This window comes from Octopus sinensis, linkage group LG9 (assembly GCF_006345805.1).
Source record: "Octopus sinensis linkage group LG9, ASM634580v1, whole genome shotgun sequence".
NCBI lineage: Eukaryota > Metazoa > Mollusca > Cephalopoda > Octopoda > Octopodidae > Octopus > Octopus sinensis.
The window spans coordinates 19951620-19972642 of record NC_043005.1 but is presented as its reverse complement, the minus strand read 5'-3'; the positions used below and the strand labels follow the sequence as shown (position 1 = coordinate 19972642).

The window sequence follows — 21023 nt, the reverse complement described above, 5'->3', positions numbered from 1 at the left end:
GACCCCTACCTCTACCCTGAATTCTTCAGTGTACTCATTGCCAACCCTCACCTTACTGACAGCATCCCTGTACATGGCCTGCACAGCTCCCACTAACCATTCATCTATCCCTAGTTTCCTCTTGGACCACCAGATAAGGGATCGGGGGACCTGTCAAAGGCTTTCTCCATGTCAACGAAAGCGAGATACAGGGGCTTATCTTTAGCTAGCATGGTTTCTATGGTTGGACACCTTTCCTAATGCCAACCACTTCACACTGTGTACAAAATGCTTTTTATATTGCACAAGGAAGGGCACTTTTACATACCACCAGCATGGTTGCTGTTATATGACATTGGCACAGACTCTTTTATGTGATACCAGCACAGGTGCTTTCACATGGAACCAGCAGGTCATCTGAATAGAGGAGCTCCCAAGAGCAGCCAGTTTTAAATCCCTCTGTTATGGCCTGGAGGACTATGATAAACAAGAGGTGGGGCGGGGCGGGGCTGAGAACTGATCTTTGGTGGACTCCTGCTTGTACAATAAATTCATTGTTATACTCATTGCTGGCCTTCACCTTACTGATAGCATCCTTGTACATGGCTTGTACTACACTCACCAACCACTCCGCTACTGCTGTTCACACCACACACACACAGAAATACATCATCAGTTAGTTGTCTGTAAATCAGAAAAAGCACACCTAATACAAATAACAGACCATATACATTCTTAATAAATTATGTTATAATCAGTAATATATTGCATGATAAAAAGATAACCATGCACACACACACACACACACATGCACACACACACAAATGTATGAATGTATTTAAAAATATTACCTTATGGAAATTAAAGTTGATCATGTCAAAAGATCAGGCTTTCACTAGAAGTTATTGATCTACAGAATTATCAGTCACTTGCTTTTGCTTGTTGAGCACCATTTATTTAAATTAGTGTTAACATATTTATTGGAGGGACTATTGAAAAGCTGACTGGAGATAATTAAGTGATGGGAAAAAAAATATTTGCTAATGATTAATAATATTTTAATTATTACAGTAAGTATGGGAGCAAGTATAAGGTACAGATATGGCAGTGTGGTTATGAAGCTTGCTTATCAACCAACAAACTTTCGAGTTCAGTTCAATTGTGAAGCACCTTGAGCAAGTGTTTTCTGCAATAGTCCCAGGTCAACCAAGGCCTTATGAGTGAATATGGTAGCTGAAAACTGAAAGAAGCATACCACCACCACCACCACCACCACCACCACCATCATCGTCATTCAACATCTGTTTTCTATACTGGCATGAGTTGGACAGTTTGACAGGAGCTGGCCAGCCGGGTTTCTATGGCTGGACGCCCTTCCTAATGCCAACCACTTTACAGAGTGTGCTCGGTGCCTTCTCTGTGGCACTGGCATGAGTGCATTTTATGTGGCACCAGCACCTGCAAAGGATATGCTTGTATGTATGGATGACCATGATTTTACTCAGCTTGACATATCTTCTTAAGTACAGCAAATCACCACAACATTCAGTCCCTTGTCATTTCCTCATTAAGGCCCGGCATCAGAAGATCCTTTCTCATCACTTTGTTCCATGTCTTCCTAGTTCAACCTCTTCTACAATTTCACTCCCTCTCTTTCTCTCTCTCTCTCTCTATATATATATATATTTCTTTATTGCCCACAAGGGGCTAAACATAGAGGGGAGAAACAAAGACAGACAAAGGGATTAAGTCGATTACATCAACCCCAGTGCGTAACCAGTACTTTATTTATCGACCCCGAAAGGATGAAAGGCAAAGTTGACCTCAGCGGAATTTGAACGCAGAACGTAACGGCAGACGAAATATGGATACGCATTTTGCCCAGCGTGCAAAATGCGTAGCCATATTTTGTCTGCCATATATATATATATATATATATTTTAAATGATTTATATGGAATATAGTGTGTAGCTAGAAGCATTTTTTAGCACAACAATCATTTTGGCTTCATACTACACTGCTCCCTAATGGGCATGGAATGGTTTGTGTTATTACATCATTTCATGCCCACTTAGGAGCAGAATGAAAACAAAATGAATTGTTGTGTTAATAAATGCTTCAAGTTACACTCCATCTCCCATATTAATGATTTAAAATATACTCTATGTGCACCTCAGAATTCCAAATGTAGATCCACCGACAAATGCACAGTATCACTGATGATGCCTGGTAGCCATAAATGGTGAATGTGCCCTGCAGGCACACTGTCTGGGACATAACCTGAAACAAGGTTTGGATACTGCATTTAATGCCTACTTTCTAAACCTTAATTCTTTAATTCTAAATTTAACTTTTATATATCATCATCATCATCATTGTTTAACATTCACTTTCCATACTGGCATGGGTTGGACAGTTTGACTGGAGACTGGCAAGCCAGAAGGCTGCACCAGGCCCCAATCTGATCTGGCAAGGTTTCTACAGCTGGATGCCCTTCCTAATGTCAACCACTCCAAGAGTGTAGTAGGTGCTTCATATGTACCATTGGCATGAGGGCCAGTCAGGTATTGATCACACTTCAATGGTGCTCTTTACATGCCACCGGCATGGGAGCTAGTCAGGTGGCACTGACAATGACCCATGCTCGAATGGTGCTTTTTACATGCCACTGGCATAGGAGCCATATATATATATATATATATACATACATGTGTGTGTTTGTATGCCTTCTTTCATTGGCATGATGCAATAGTTATAAATGAATGTAACCACCATAAAAGTTATGTCATTTACTTCCAATCTTCCATGAAAACATGTCTGACCATAGGGAAGAATTTCCTTGCTTGGAAATCAGTGATGGTAGGTGACAAATAGGGTATCTGGCCATAGAAATTTTTTCTCAGCACATTACATCTAACCCATGCAAACATGGAAAAGTGATCATTAAAACAATGATGATGATTTTTTTTGTTTCAGTCATTTGACTGTGGTCATGCTGGAGCACTGCCTTTACTGCTTAACTGTGTGTGTATGTGATATCTAGGTAATGGTATGTGAGAAAACAGATTTCATTATACCTACAGATTTTTTGCAAGTGACTTTATAGTCAATTGTTACACATGAGTAAATCTAAAATAATCATAGATTCACTGATGCATAACAGTTGACTGTAAAGTTGATTGCACAAAGCCTTCAGATGTGAAAAATAAGTCTCTTCACTCATATTTATAACATACGTATTTATTGAATATTTCTATGGTAGGGTATGAAAAAAAAACAAAAAACATAAGAACAAAACAAAGAAGCTAAATGTCACAACCTCATCATCATTATTTTTGACATCCAGTTTTCCATATTTGCATGGGTCAGATGGAGTTCATTGAGGTGTGACAAGATTTTCTGTGACAAGATCCTTCTTGTCACCAACCCTTACTTGTTTGCTAGCAAAGTAATATTTCTCCATTGCCAAGAAAAGAAGATTGGAAATGACACAGCCTATATGACAGGGATACTTGTTTACATCTATTATGGGATGCCAAGACAAAGGGACACAACTACATGCACCCATATATATATATACATATATATATATATCATTATAATCATCATCATTTAATGTCTGTTGTCCATATGATATGATATGTATGATGAACTTCTCTCAGTTTCTATATACCAAATCTATTCATAAGGCTTTGGTCAGCCTAAGATTATGTATAGAAACCACTTACTCAAGGTGCCACTCAGTGAGTCGGAACCTGAAACAAAGTGGATAAGAAGCAAACTTCTTAAGTACACAGCCATATATGTGCATGCATGAGTCTGTTTGTGTGTGAGAGAGAGAGAGAGTGAGAGAGAGAGAGAGAGAGAGAGAGAGAGAGAGAGAGAGAGAGAGTGAGAGAGATCTGTGTTGTTAAATTTCCTTTGCAAATATGCCCATTCTGGGTGCAACCCTACAGCACAGTATCTTGGACAAAAGGCCTCTAGCTGTAGCAAACAGGGCCTCTGGGAGAAATTATGTATACCAGAACCAGACTGGTTTCAGATTTCTTGGACAGGCATGTCTTAAGGAAATTCAAGGGACCTGAAATGGTATTTCAAGGAGAGACTTGTCAAGTATTCACAGCCCCTCCCTTTTCTCCCTCCCCTCGGTGTTGTGGTCTGGGCCCTGGACTGATCTACCCCGCTGAATCTGCCTCTCATATACTCTGGACATTGAAATGATTATTGCGCAGGTGCACGCACGCATACACCACACACACACACACAAATATATATAGGCATTCACAGAAATATATGTATACGTATATATATATACACATACATGCATATATACATACACATACATATATACATACATATATATGTATACATTCACATATGTATACATATACACATGTATACAAATACACATATACATATACATGCATACTTATGTATACACATATGTACATATATATATATATATATATTATATATATATATAATATATACATACATACTTATGTTTACACATATGTACATGCATATATACATATATATATATATACACACGTGTGTGTCTATATTTACGTTTATCAATGTTCACCGGTGTCTTTAACTGCATGCCTTGATGACAAAAACATAACTTAGCAGTTTGATATGTAGAGATCAATAAAATAGGTTCCAAGCTAATATGTACACAAAACAGAGGAAGAGGCGATATAATCAACAAAACCGTTAGGGAGAGTGCTCCAGCATGGCCTCAGTCCAATGACTGAAACCGTTTGGAGAACAAAAAAAAAATATACAGAAACATAAAAAAGTTCAATTTAAACATTACTCAAATCAAATTTATTTAGTTGTCGTTTCAATCCTATGGAACATGAGGCTAAGAAAAAGCTATGGGTTGCACCCTCCTACTGAGACTTATCATACGTTTTTATATACGAATACATACACACAAATGCATGCATACACAATAATATAATCATACATCCAGACATTGAATATATACATCTTAGCTAACACGAGCCAAATGAAGAATTCTCACACGTGATCGATTGATATGCTAGAAACAGCAGCCAAAACTTTCAAATCGCACCCTACCGTTCTTTTTAGAAAGGGAAGATATGTTGAATAAGATATTCACCCAAGATGAAGTTGGGTGGTCATGGCTGGGATTGGGATATCTTTGCCCAATCAGGGTTCGTCTAAGGGCTAAGGTGCAAGACAAAAATATGTAAATACACATCCATTATATATATATATATATATATATATTATATATATATATATATATATATATATGTATATATGGTGTGAGTGTGTGTGCGCGCATGTGTATGTGTGTGTGTTTCTGTGTCCATACACTCATTTCTTTTTTGAGTCACATAAACAACATTGCATGTTGTTGTATAGACAAGATAATATATATATATATATATAAAAGGGTCCTCCGTTGGTATCGACGGATGAACATCCCAGTTGTTTGGTTAAATGAATTTATTACTTAGTGAATAATTGTGTGTCTGAGTATTCCACAGACACACACACCCTAATGAACTCCCCAGGTAGAAGCAGTGTGATAAGGCTGGTTATGGATTTGATCAATTCGAGGCTGGGGTAGAAGATAAACATGTAGAATGACCGACAATAAAGACATCATAATTTCAAGACTGAACGCCTTAACTACTCGACTGTGTTGCGACTGCTCAACAGATAAGTCTGTAAATACAATTTGTTTTGAAACAAATACTGTTCCCTCAATACTTATCCCAATGGCTTTAACTCCACATAAACCTACATTTTAAATTCTAAACCCGTATCCTAATTCTAACTCCAAATGACAACTGTTGTGGTTGATGTTTGTGTCCCAAGACATCCTTGATACGATAGACCTATGATCAAGAAAAAATTTGCATAACTGACCATCTGTATTTTATCCATACATAAAGTAGTTCTAGATATACAATACATCATTTCATAAAAGATGGTCGGGAGTGATTCAAGGGAAATTTGACTCGTGTTTTGCTGGTCGAGCGACAAAGTAAGATGTTCCTGTGGTGGTTTCGTTATTTAGAACCGTGTCAGATCTGACTGAACAGAACTATAATCAAGGGTGTTGCAACGTTGACCATCTCATCTTGTACTTAAGATGTAGTATACCTAGGACTACAGTACAATGTGTTGCAGAGGCGAACTAAGAGTATTAAGGGCCCTCGGGTATAACTGTAGAGTGCAGGCCCCTCAGATTGACCGACGGCTCAGTCCACCCCTGATATGTTGTGTCATCTTTTTAAGATGGTTGAATGTAATTAAAGGGTGGTTGAGCCGCCATTTTCGTTTTGGCGACTGTCCGACAAAGTTGTTTGAATGGTGCAATTCAACAAATGTTTATCTAAATTGGAAACCTCAAATTAAGTATCAACTTTATTATGAACTTTACTCAACAGCTTGGTTTAGGGAGAATGCAGAAAGCTGAGATAATGGACATAGTAGCTTTATATATATATATAATATATATATATATATATTATATATATATATATATATACACACATATATATATATACATATATATACATACATAAATAAATACATATATATATATATATGAGCGCCTAATAATAATAATAATACTGTAATTGTTCCACGTGTTGTTGTTTTTTCTGTTTTCCCGTTTGGATTAACCTTATATATATATATATATATATAATATATATATATATAATATATATATATATATATATATATATCTTCTTCGTCAGAATAGATATTTTCTCCTGTTATGTGAGTGGAGTCCACTCAGTTGCAAGTGTTCAGTCCAAGTCTCGGATCAACTGGATATCTTGACGCTCAACTTTCGGCTGCAATGTCCCATGTTTCCTGGATCCATCAGCAGCACCAACAACAAGTTTCTGAGATCGTGCAAAGTTTTATAGTTGCTGGTTATTCCTCCTAGTCACATAACAAACAAACTAACAAACAAACAAACAATAACAACAAAAAATGAATCAAAGAAAATGCAAGGACTAAAAATCCGACTTACCTATCGTTGTGATGACAGTGGTAGCAAAGTAAAATGCTCCAGCAAACTTCCACTGTATACCTGCCTTTAATGGTACAGATTTAATAACGTTCCGAGTAAGAACGCGGAAATCCTCCGATGAGATATTGTATTTGTGTAGCAGCCTGGACTCTTCGCTCTGAAGTTTGCGTTTCATCTCATTCTCATATTCAGATTCCAACGCATCGAAGACTGCAGCACCGACCAAGAGATATGTGAAGGTGCAAACTATTAGCGACAAAGTCCGTACGTTCTGTTTCTTCATGGCCTAACATTGGTACTGGTTTGATTTCAGCTTTTGTGTAGCTTTTTTCTTTTTCTTTCCTCAAAGGAAGTGATGGAGTTGACGTGTGTATGTGTTTAATGGGTATATACCTGTGTATTGGAGGGATTTTGTGAAAACAGAGTTCACTTTGTGTCGGGTTTCGTTTGGTTTGGTTTAACTCTTATTGATGATAATTACTTTTTGATATTTTACCTTGCTTCCGATTTTTCAAATACTGTTTGGGAGTTTTCAGGATTGCTTTCTGTGATTTAAGGATTGTATCCAGGAATTTTCCCTCTATCTTGGATCATCACTGTTGCGGATTTGAGAGTCGAATTTTAGAATGGATATTTGCGTTTTGGATTTAAAAATCACTTAGTTTTAAGTTTTCCTTTATAATATAACCTTCTTTAGTTTTAGCACTTGCTTTGTATACTGGATTTTTCTCTCTCTATATTGGTGTTAACATATATATATATATGTGTATATATATATATATTATATATATATATATATTATATATATATATATATATATATAGAACGTATATAAATTATCGATATATATGCATGATTTTTTTGTAAATTATTTTTTTCACAGCAGAATTAAGGTGAAATAACAAATTATATATATTATCACATGCATTTCTGAATAAATATGTATGCGTATTTATATATATTTTCGCGCACTAATCTATATATACTTGGTATGTATCCTTATATCTATGAACATAAATATTTATGTTTAACATACGTGCGTGAAACAAAAGAAGTAGAACAGAAAAAAATATATATATGATATATATATATATATATATGATATATATATATAAAATCCCAGCGATATAGACAGAAGAATGTGACGGAGATAATGAAATGGTTTATAGAATGTACTGAGCGGGGCCAATATTTAAACTGGGTGGCTGGATGGAGATCATTCGAAAGATGCAAACATTTGGTAACTGAGAAACTCCTGTTCGTGCATGCCAGGTACAAATGTAACTTGAACTTGTCTCAGAATGGAAAGCGAGATGCCATGTGTGTGTGTGATAAATAAATAAGTGTATATATATATATTATATATATATATATATATATATAACTACCCTAAGTATAGTTACTTTATGTTATGTGTAGCTTGCTATTTGTTATGCAAGAAATTCTTGACATTTTAAATTGTGGTTAATATTGTTGTTTTTTTTATTGTTGTTATAGTTGATGTCGTTTGCGTTTTCTACAATTATTATTTTTATTATTTATTTATATTTATTATTTTTTTTGTTATTATTGTTGAGCTGCACCAGCTGTTGCGTATGCATGTGTGATCGTCCGTTGCAATTGTTACAGTTATTATTAAGAAGTTTGTTACTCAACCAGCTAAGAAGTTAATTGTAATTTCTAAACAAACAGGACAAAAAAAAAAAAAACATCCCTTAAAGAGGTGGCTTTTGCTAGCTAATCAATGAACTGTGCTAAGCCAGGCGAGACCAAGTTGCGAGCGGTGTGTGTATTTGTGTGTGACGGGATGTGGTTAATATTGTTGAGGATAACAAAAAACAACCACAACACAGTAACACTACAGAGAATAACACATACACACAGGCATACATTCACACACACTTACACACTTATGTACACACTCACACACGTATGTACACTCACACACACACACACACTCACGCACACACCTGCCGACTCCCTAAGCAAAGATTACTTATTCGATGTATTTCTTTCAAACCTATATACACACACACATATATTACATGCATATATTCAGTCATATATATATATATGTATATATTTATCTGTTCTTACTTGTAGAATTATAGAGATGTAGAAAAAATAAAAAATAAATAAGGTTTCCTTAAAAAAAATTTACATTTCTTGTCTCTTATTATTTAAAGTCCATTTCACTTGGAATTCATTTAACGCTTTCTATCACATTGTCGTTTGCTTATCTTTTTTCTTTGCTTCTCACTTCTTTCGCTTCTCCAATCATGAGGAGAAATAATGAAAAATATGAAAATATCCGTTTATTTTTTTCTATATAAATGTTATAAAGATCTTTTTTTCTTCATATTTTAACTTACAAGAATAAAAATATCAAACACGGTTTTAATTATTTAGGGTAAAGCAAACATGATTATATAATATTCATGCCTTTCCCAAAATATTAGCGATGAAAGTATAGTGATTAAAACTGAAAATCGAAACCCAAACAGTTGTTCGATTTATCAACATTTCCTGTGGTAGTTGATATGTATATTATTTCTCTATTTATGAATTTATTATCAAATACATTCATACAGTTTTGTAAATATGTATTTAGTTTTACATATTGTTATACTATTTTTGTTTGCGTTTTTTCATGCATTTACTCTTATCGTTTTCATTTTAATCGTAGTTTTTTAGCGATCACAAATTGTAAAGCCTTGCTGGAGCACTCCTGAATATCTTTGTTTTTAATAATTTAAATGGATTTATTAGCCTTCTGTCTTAAATTCTTTCTCTCACTCCAAAAATGTATCAAACCATTATTGATATGATAGTATATTGTGTTTCCAAATCAATTGATTTGTTTCGGTTCGGTTCGTAAGTTTGTAAAGGTTTTCCTTGGTTGAAAGATACCAAAGTGGGTGAGAAGAAACAACTTGGGTGAGACGACAGACAACTAACAAGCTGATGTGTTTAGTTAATATGGAACCATCTCCAGCGATCTCCCCCTTTTCAGCTAATGTTTTGTTGTTTTATTCATAGTTTTAATCCGTTTCTTTCTTTGAATCTTGTTGCTGGTCAGTCGTTCTATTTTCCTGTTGCACACCAGACAAGTGGTCATCTTGAAAGAGAGAAAGAAACGGAGTGAGAAGGGGAGAGCGAGCAAAAATTCATATAGCAAGAGAGAGAGAAAGTAAGGACAGCGAGTGTAATAAGAGGGAGTAAATTAGTAAACATGAAAAGAGAGAAATAGAAGATAAAGCTAATAAACGGAGTAGGCTGCTTTAGAAAGCTAAAAAGCGTGTGTCACAGAAATAAAGTGTCAGAGTGCCATAGAGACAGATGTAAAGAGAAGGGTATGGATAACTAGGAGAAATACATGGAAAGAGAGAGAGAGAGAGAAGAATCTCTCTGAAGAGCTTGGCACCAGAAATACTTAGCAAAATAAGAAAGCTACTCTGTGTGTATATAAGTGACTGACTATGTGATTATCCCAGTGGCTTTGTTGTTTGTACATCTGTGATCTTCTGTCTGTCTCTTTCAATATCTCTCTGTAAGCAAGTATGTAACGTATGTAACGCACACGCACTATCTCTCAATGCATGTGTGAGCAATAGTTTTTGTGTGAGTGTAAGCGTGTTTGTTTCTGATCTTGTTCATGAATGTAACCGTGTCTGTTTTTTCAAGATTTCCTTTTCTTGTGTTTTCACCACGTCGATCTCTTTACTAATTTCTTCCGTGCTCTTGTTTTTAGACGAGGAAGAAGGCAAAGAGAGAGAGAGAGAGAGAGAGAGAGAGAGAGAGAGAGAGAGAGAGAGAGAGAGAGAGAGAACAAAATACTAAAAGCGAAAATGCGGAGCGATTTCATTTTATTTAAACTAAGAGATGTGAAACGAACGACAATAAACGTGTAACTGGAAATTGTAAGAAGTGCAACGAAGGTTGTGGCGTGTATGCTTACACACACACACACACACACACATACACACACACACACACACATACACACACACATACACACACACACAGAGTGTAGGACATCACCGCGTTACAGATAAAACACCCAGACCGGTTAATGAAGATAATACTATTTATCATGTAAAAAAGAGGTGGAGATAAAGACGGGGGTGGGGTGGGGGAAATAGAAATTGATAACAGTTTCTACAAATTATCGAAAATTATACGAAAGAGAAAGCGTTAAAATAATTAGATTCGTAGCAAGAACTGCGGAAGTATAGCGCGTGTCAGTGTATGCGTGCGTGCTTATGTGTGTGTGTGTGTGTGTTGTGTGTGTGTTGTGTGTGTGTGTGTGTGTGTGTGTATGCGCGCGTGGAGTGTTATACATTTGAAAGAAGATTCAAAAACAAAAATAAAGCGAGTGAAGGAAAAATACAAAGACTGCTGGAAACAATGAAAGATTGATAATGAAGAGAAATGTGTGTGTGTGTGTATGTGCGTGTACACACACACACATACTGGGATGAAAAGGAAACACAATAATCACACCGATAAACAGACAAATGGATACACAGATGGCTTGGATGACACGCCAACAAACACACAGGTAGACAAACATGCATAGATAAACGGAAAAACATATAGGTAGGTAGGCATGTTTGTGAGTGTGTGTATAAAACGAGAGAATGATAGATAGATAAATATGTTTATTATATATGACGGAACAAAAGTCGAAAGCAATACCAGAAAAATAACAATCTGGTCAGGTTACAGCACACTCAGTACTTCACATGCATACTTACCACCAGGTATGTATCTACAATTTATGTATATATATATGTATATATATATATATATATATTTACATGCGAAAGCTGTAATGTATGGAGGGAAGCTGCTATTTAATAAGGGGTGTGTAAAGAAAGAAAGGCAGGGCTATTAAGAAAGAGAGAGAAGTAGAGAGACAAACAGACAGACATGTACCACGCAGAGTGAAAGACTAATATTATAGAATGGTTACTTTCGCAACATTTCTCCGAAAATGTCTACAGATATATTAAAACCAGTGTGTTTATCTAATACAGAGCCAACCACCAAACAGTAGAATTCGTATGATGTATTAGATAAGGTCCACTGGAATATACCCGGGGTAGACAGGGGGAATTATTTAAGAGGATGGACAATAATATAAACAGAGGTAGGTGAATAAAATGTAGAGACTGTCAAATGAATGTTTATAAAATAAAGAGCCAAGAGGTGTCAGAAATAATCATAATATATCGTTATAAATTTGTCGTGTTGATTATATAAATGGGGGGAAAAAAGAGAGACAGATGGTTAGGTAGGACAGCACATATAAAGATAAGCAGACGGATAGATGTACAGGCGAGACGGGTAGATAGATATATAGGCAGCCAACTAAGTAGATGGGCAAAAAAAAAATACATCGGTAAATAACTAGAAAGACAGATCAATAGACAAGCAGAGAGAGAGAGAGAGAAAGAGAGAGAGAAGGATGGACAAACAGCTAAAGAGACAGGAAGACCCGCCGATAGATAGATTGATTGAAACACTGACATATAGACACGCAGATATATAAATAGCTAGATATATAGAGAGAAATTACAAAGAAAAAGATAGAGAAAAAATACAGTATGGTGTTTGTACGTACTAAAAATACATACAATAGTTGGAACGTGATGAGTTGGTTACTCCACAACTGCGAATCCCGATGTTAAACTTGACGTATCCTGTTATAATTGCTTTCTCTTTACTGCTGCTGCTGTTGTTGCTACCGGTGCTGCTGTACCCTGCCTTCTTCTGCTGCGCCTGCCGACGTTGCTGTCCTTATATTGTTGATGTTACTATCAGTATGATTATTATTGATTTCTTGAGTGTGCAAGCCGTTGTAGGCCGTGCGGACTAGTGAACGGTGAGCGAGCGGCCGGGTGGGCGACAACTAAGCTACCGGCTTCGCTCTGTTCACGAGACGGTTTCGATTCTCGCTTGTTAAAACCCTAATTCCCTTTACTTTCAAACTGCCGAAACCTTCGCAGAAAGCATGAATGTCACACCCTGTTTCGTTCCCGTGAAAACACAAAACATAAAAAGCACAGGATTTTTTTGTTTTAAAATCAATTCACTTCGTTACCACGAGGGACCTTCCCCCCAACAAAGCCCGCAAAGGAACCTCCACGTGTCTCTCGATCTGCTAGAAACAACAGGCAGGTTACCCATCAAACTACGCTCATCGTCTCGAAAAAGAACATTTTGGATAATGTATTTTATGACTGAAAACAGAAAAAGAAAAGAAAAAAGAAAAGAAAAATGCTGTTGGTTACGACCAGAATGTTTTTGATTATAAATCTGATGGCTTAAGATCGATTCGGAGTTAAAAAACACAAAAACATCGATGACAATCTCTCATTTTCCACTGGTGTTGTTTGTGACACTAAAACATTTAGAGATATAGCTATCTCGAAATCCTACAACAGAATATAATAGCGCCTAATCAAGTGAAAATAGGACTGATTTTTGAAATGCTGCAAACATTGTCCCCCTACAGTCTATCCTTCTTTTTTTTTTTTACCGCTACTTCACACATCAAACCCTTACAAACATTATCTCACCAATTACCTGTGTACTCTCTTAAGTCTCTTCTACAGCTATTACAATGGCACCTACTCCTCATAACACCCCCCCACACACATACACACACACAATACTATTCCACACACATGCCACCATTGATCTAGTGTTAAAAGAAAAATTGTTATTCCTATTGTTGTTTAGCACCAAATCAGCCTTAACCGAGCAGGTCTATGATAAAAGGCATTCCAACTGTGACTATCCAGTCTTTTACTTATCCATAGAGAATTGAGGATCAGGTTATCCAACGCGGTATTTTCTAAGACGAAACGGTGTGAGGTGGATGTGACTTCGATTTCTAGCATGTTGAGCGACCACATAGAGGTTCCTCTTGCTGGTTCTTTATTATTCATGTCTTATATTTCGGTGGCTTCCAGAATCATTAGACTACCTGGACAAAATGATTTCCGATATTTCCTTACTTATAAATACATTTAAATCTGAGTTCAAATCTCGCCGGCGGCGACTTTCAGAGAGCATAGAAATGAAAATGCATTTTATATTTTTAGGAACGAATGAAAAAACCCATTAAAGGCATAAAAGATCGAATTATCGAGACTACTCCCACAAAAAAAAAAAAAAAAGAAAAACCAGGACCCAGAACAACTTCATCAAGGAAACAAAGAAAAAGAAAAAGTGGAGGAATTAAACAGTAAAAGATGGGAAGGGGTGGAGAGTAACATGTACATCCCGGATCAAATGGCGGGTTCAGCCGTGCCTCGCGGTCATAATTGCAAAGACGTTGCCGCGAAGCATAGCCAGCGACACACGCTACAACAACCACACCACTTCGCGGGCTTATTTCTCAGACGGGCCGCAGTTATCTCGATTTTGCGGAGGAAATCAATAGTACGGGGTCCAAGAACACTCGAGGGCTCGAAGGCAACCGGCACAAATTAATAGCGGGCGGTCATCTCCTGTATTTATCTTTCTTCTGCATTAGGGGCGGTGATACTATGGTTTGTGGTGATGCAGGCTGGAGGAGAAGAACGTGTCGAAGCCCATATTGGAGATTTACTTCCCTGGTATGGGAAGAGTTTTTTTTTCCCGTTGAGGCGCTTACTAGCCACGTGGTCAAGACCTACTGGCTCCAGTCGGACGGGAAAAGTTTTCTAATTATGTCGTTCAGAACAGCGTGTCGGGGGAACCGGCCCACACTGCAAGATAATGAATGCAGGCTGAATTCATCAACTACATTCAAGAACGGCATCTGTGCAGCTTACACACGCGGAGACCGAGGCGCTGGGCCTTTCTGATATGAGTGCACTCATCATCAAGAATGGTACCGGTTGATGGGGAGGGCTATTTGGCTGCGAAGAGGAACTAAGGCAGGCTAGGCGGTGCTTGTCTAAGAATGTTTCAATCTGTCTAAAGGCTGATTTGCATTTGATGTCGTCCAGCTTATGTTGGACATTTGTATTCTGGAGGACTGCAAGGCTTTTAACGGTTCAATCGGTCAGAACTGACTCCAGTTCTTGGGCCTCACTGGGTGAAGCCATCTCGCAGAATATTTCACCGATGAGAGTGCAGCTGGAAGACATTGTGGAAAGATAGGCCGGCAAAGCCAGGTCTACAGTGAAACGGAAGCCACCGAATTTAACAGGTATTTTGGCCTGTTGCCTGCCTGCCAGTACAGTCAAAACTAATATTGGAGATCAGTTCAGCCCAGCACCAGATGGTGGTATCGGTTTTGCTGTGGCGATCTGTGAGAGAATGACATGGCACGCTGCATAGCGGGAAAAGGAGCTTAGGCAGAGCAAGGCAATTCCTGAAGGGGGAGAGCGCAGGGTGCGCGTTAATGAGGCGCAATCTCCCAGTTATCCTTGACAAGTCCGCAAGCTTGTCTCCAGACACTCCGTTATGGTTTTCAGAAGGACTGGGGAGCCAAGAATGCAGACGGCATCCCCTAGCATCAGCCGAGTCCCGCCAAAACGAGCTGGATGCTGAGTACAGTATCCTGGGAATTCAGCATCACCATAGCTAACATTTATCACCTCCGACTTGGTCGGGTTGATTCCAAGCTCAAGGAGGTTTAGGGCTAGGATGACATGCTGAGGGTCCCCAGCTACCGTCAAGCGACCCCAGGTCGTGTCATCCAGGTACCAGACATTAAAAGGTGAGGGGCTGATTGAACAAATCCATCGACAGTCAACGAAAAAAAGATGGATGAAGGGGGTCACCCTGCTGGACATCCTTGGAAGAAGCGATCCTGTTGTCAGCGGCCATGTGTGTGCTGGATGTTCCATAGGAGAGGTATGCAAGTGTGTGTAGTGAGGGAACACGTCTTGACATGCGTCCAAGGTGTGGTTCCGTTTCAAGCGGTTAAAGGTGTTTTTTTTTAATGTCCAGTTTCAGCGGGATGCAAAAGTGATAAGGGAGGCCTATGTTGTATGTAGCGTCTGGCTGCATAGACAGCAGCCTTACATCCAAGCTTGACTCCCACTCCCAGTGCATCTTCCAAGTTAACCCTGATCCTTTAGGCCTAATGATCAAAGACTTCCCAGCCATGCCCATGCATTCATTTTATGAGATATCTTGAACTACATTATTCAATGTTTTTCATGATTGAAGACAGTAGATTGATAGAATCAGTAGAGCATCGGGAAAAACGCCTCTAGATATTTGTTCTGACTCTTTATGTTCTGAATTCAAATCTCGCCGAGGACAAAATTGCCTTTCATCATCTCCCCGCGCCGAGTCGATGAAATAAAGAATTAGTCAAGCACTGGAATCAATTTAATCGAACAAATATCTTCCAAATTTCGGGTCTTATACCTGTATGAGTAAGAATTACTGTTCTTGTTACTTCCCGCTTTATTATTTAATTTCTTGTTTACAAAGGTTGCAATCCGTCATCATAGCAACACTGGTGTAATCTACGACACAACTTCGTACTTGACGGCTTCCACACCTTGGGTGTATCTCACTAACCTTATGAGCATCCATCTGATAAAAAAAAAACGGTGTTGCAAACGAGTTCAAATCAGTGTAAAACTGAAGAAGATGAAAACGATTACTGTTCATCCTGCCGAGACCATGCTTCCCAACGTTCATGATCACAACCAACTCGGGCATTGAAGTCACTAACCAGGAGGATCTTATCTGCGTTTGGAATCAACCTGACATAAGGTATATGTATGAATGAATGTTTGTATGTCATTATTGGGTTTATTTCAAGATTTCTTGCCAATAGAGAAAGAACCGGTTTCTAACCTAGATCTAAGGTTCGTTCATTGGAATTTCAACATCAACAACAGGGTATTTTTGTATGTATGTATGTATGTATGTATGTTTTGCGTATGTATGTATGTATGTATGTATGTATGTATGTATGTATGTATGTATGTATGTATGTATGTATGTATGTATGTATGTATGTTTTGCGTATGTATTCTCATGCATATAGTTGCAAATCTAGACATGCTCATGTATATTTAAACGATAAACTTCTGGATAGTTTTAGAGATTTTCATAGTACCTGTGACGGATTGGGCCTGTAGTCTTTGAATCAGCTTTCTCCTTTCTGGTTTTGAGAAGCCTAATATCTCAAGATTGGTATTTAGGCAGTGTCTTACATATCCCAGGGCCCCAATAATTACAGGTATAAACCTGAACTTGTAATCTAGATAGAGTAACAAACAACAGGTTTTTCTCAATAGTTCAGCATAGGTGTTTTCTTTTTCACTGATCTTCAGCTTTATGTTAACATCTGCTGGGTAGGTAATTTCCACAACTGTACACAGATTCTCTTCTCTGTCTCAAATAATTATATCAGGTCTGTTGTGCTTACATTTTATTGAGGCCTTCACTGGTACGTTCCACCAGTATTCCTTTTTATTATGAGTGGTTATGGTTTTTACTATACTGTGGGATTTTATTTCTTTGTCCTTAGGATTATCCTTCCGGCGGATTTCATTATAGAGTGTCCTAGCTACAACGTCATGTCTCATTGATAAATAATAATGTGATGACATTTTCGGACAACTGCTTATGATGTGGGTGATATCTTCAGTGTGAACTCCACAAAGTCTGCGTTGGTTGTCACAATTTACGGCTTTTCCCGCATCTCTATCCCTTTTGTGCATCAGGTACTTGGTTGATATTTCCTGTTCCTGGATTGCAAACGCATACCTTTCAAAGTGGGAGGTAGTAATCCGGTTATTCGTTCATGATAAACTACTTTGATGATCGATATTACTATCATCACGAAGTTTTCTAACATATCCATGCGTAGTCTTCTGCTCATATAAGCTCATTCTCTCATTGAGGATACGTTGCGGTAGAGTTGTGTGACTTCTTTGGGCATGTATTCTAGGTTATCAGACAAAGAGTGTTGCTCAAGGAGCTGCCTTCCAAGTCTTATGATGTCATGTATGCAAACTTGGGCGAGGGATGCACGTCGACGCTTGCTGGTTAAAAGCTGTTGCCGAAGGGATATGATGCGACATTCAAAGGCATTTTGGATTGATGTTAAGCCTCTGCCGCCTTGTTTACGTTTTAGGTGGAGGGGTCTACGTTACTGTTAATGTGAAAATTATGTGCGTGTTAGTATTTTTCGGGTTTTCACATCAATGGCTCGGATCTTATCAAACGTCCAATCAAGCAGCCCAAATGCTGATATGAGTACTGGCACTGCAAAAACATTGTGGGCCACTGTTTTATTGAAAGCAGAGAGTTCTGTGGTCTAAATTTTCTTTATTCGGCTGTAATTTTCTTTAGTGACACGTGTTTTATTACAGATGCCATTGTAAGATATTTTTTCATCCACCCCTAGATACCTGTAACATTCCTCGTCAGATACAAGGGAAACAGTCAAATCATTGATGGAGATGTTACTAGTCTGGTTTATAGTTTTCCCCCCTTTCACAACCATATATCAAAATTTATCTTGACTATGTATGTTCTCTTTCGCTTTTTAACTTTCTCAAAGTTGTTCTAAGTCTCTTTTTCAGATAATATCAGAAGAATACCTGGCGTTCCGTGTGAAAAATAAAGCATGCAGTTGGTGGCTAATTTGTTGCATGAAATTTATAATTCTGATAAATATATCATTTCGAACACAGTGTATTTATTATGTGCAACAGATATACACTTTTCTTATTAATTTTTTAAAAGTATTATTTACATTGCAATGACACATTGTAGAATGAAATAACACAAGACATTGCAGCCGTAAAAATCCAGGCATTCTATGTATCTATGTATGTGTGCATGCATGCAAGTATGTATATATGTTTCTCTTCTGTTGTTAATCATTTAAATCTTTCCTCTCAAGAAGGAGCTGGTTTCTAACAAAAACACAAAGCTCCATCATTGGAATGTAGATAAGGAAAACAATGTCACATTTTAAACCTGAGAAAGGTCTTGTATAACTTTATTGTTTTGCTAACGGATGGTATTTGTAATGTGTGAATCAACTAGTTAATTTCTTTTTCTGAAAATCCAAGCTTTTCTGGCTGACAGTTGACTTACAAACCCAATTATGACCCCCTTCGGTCAGACACTGACCATGGGTTTGCACCTAGAGAGTTACCTTCTAAGGCACAAGTCTGGGCAAGGTTGTTTATGGAAGACCAGCAGTCGCCCATGCATACCGGCCTCCCCTCACCACGTCACCGATGTTGTCCAAGGGAAAGGCAAGGGCCGATACAGCTTGGCACCTGTGACGTCGCAACTCAATTCTACAGCTGAGCGAACTGGAGCAACGTGAAATAAAGTGTCTTGCTCAAGAACACAACACGCAGCCCGGTCCGGGATTCGAGCTCACAACCTCACGATCGTAAGCTCGACGCTCTAACCACTGAGCCATGCGCCTTCACAAACCCAATTAATCCAATTATTATTGGTATAAACGTAAATATACAATCTGGATATAGAATCAGAAGGTTTTGAAGCAGTTGTCCATAGTTATCTTCTTTCTCTTTGATTTCCAAAGAGATATTCACATCCACCAACAGGACAGTTGACCTCTATGATGGTACGTACTCTTTCTTTTCTGTCTCAAACAACAATATCCAGCCTGTTATGTTTACGCTTGACAGATAGATGTCTTGGTGAGAATGTTCCACCAGTATTTCTTGCGTTGATATTTGAGTACGTTTTTAATAACAAGGGGATTCTCTATATTTATTTCAGGACAGTCTTTTTTCCGAACGGTATTTTATATTGTTTTTGTAATAGGGAGGAAGTACCTCGACGGCATTTTTGGGCAGCTGCTAATCACATGTGTGATCTCTTTCACAGAAACATGACATATGACACGTGTGTGTGTGTATGTATGTATGTATGTATGTATGTATGTATGTATGTATGTATGTATGTATGTATGTATGTATTTATGTATATTGAAAATCAATTAAGGTTCATAATTTTTTCAGTCTACAGAGAAATAGTTAAATTAGCCCGGTTTATATATCTACTAAATAGGTTACGTATATGACATATATATCGATATACAATGCGTGTGTGTGTGTATAATATATTACCTCGCAATTATGAAATTTGTAGTAAAGAAAAAAAAGTTTGCTAATGTTTCATAAATACAAGGAATAGTTTTATTCATCAAAGTATGTACCCATGTTGTCAATACACTTTTGCCATTACAGCGGTAGCTTGTCCAACCCGGAACTGAAAAAGCTTAAGAATCCAGAGTCAATAAAATCTTTGAAGGCCTGTTTTACAGCATCGTTGGAATTAAATTTTTTTCCCTATCAAAAAGTTATCCGAATTCTGGAAGAAGTGGTAGTCAGTTAGGGGCAAGATCAGGTATGGTGGAGAACTTCCAACTCCAACTCCTGTAGTTTCGCCAATGTCATTTTTGCGATGTGTGGTCTGGCATTGTCTTGCAATAAAATAGAAGTGTTGACTAATCTAGTCTGTTTTCTTGTAAGTTTCTGCATCATTTGGTCCAGTTGGCTGCAGTATACTTCGGCCGTGATTGATGAGCCTGCTTTAATGAAATCATAATGAATCACACCTACATTACACCACCAAACACATACCATCAGCTTCTTTTGATGAATTTTGCTTTTTCGACTGTGTTTTGGTGGCTCGTCTTTATCCAACCATTGTGCTGAACGTTTACGGTTGTTGTATTGGATCCATTTCTCATCACATGTTTCAATTCAATTCAAAAATGATTCATTTTCGTGACGAGAAAGTAGCATAATGCAGGATTCCAAACGTTGCTGCTTCTGATTTTCATTGAGTTCATGTGGAACCCACTTATCCAACTTTTTCACCTTACCGATATGAACTAGATGAGTCAGTATTGCTTCAGTTCTATATTTAAGAGAGAGGAATTATGAACATTATTTACATTATTTACATTCAATGGATATTTGTCTTCATCTTGTTGTTAACATAGCGTTTCGGCTGATATACCCTCCAGCCTTCTTCAAATGTAAATAATATA

The 21023-nt window shown here is 37.7% G+C and overlaps 1 protein-coding gene across 1 annotated transcript in view; it reads right to left on the bottom strand.

Moving 5' to 3' along the window:
- LOC115215802 (two pore potassium channel protein sup-9-like) overlaps positions 1–7782 on the bottom strand; it is a 254888-nt gene extending 247106 nt beyond the window's left edge. Inside the window, exon 1 of the mRNA XM_029785104.2 lies at positions 7007–7782. Within this exon, the coding sequence (XP_029640964.1) occupies positions 7007–7289 (283 nt within the window). The 5' untranslated portion in view covers positions 7290–7782. The remainder of the gene's footprint in view (positions 1–7006) is intronic.
- Between the last annotated feature and the right edge of the window lie 13241 nt (positions 7783–21023).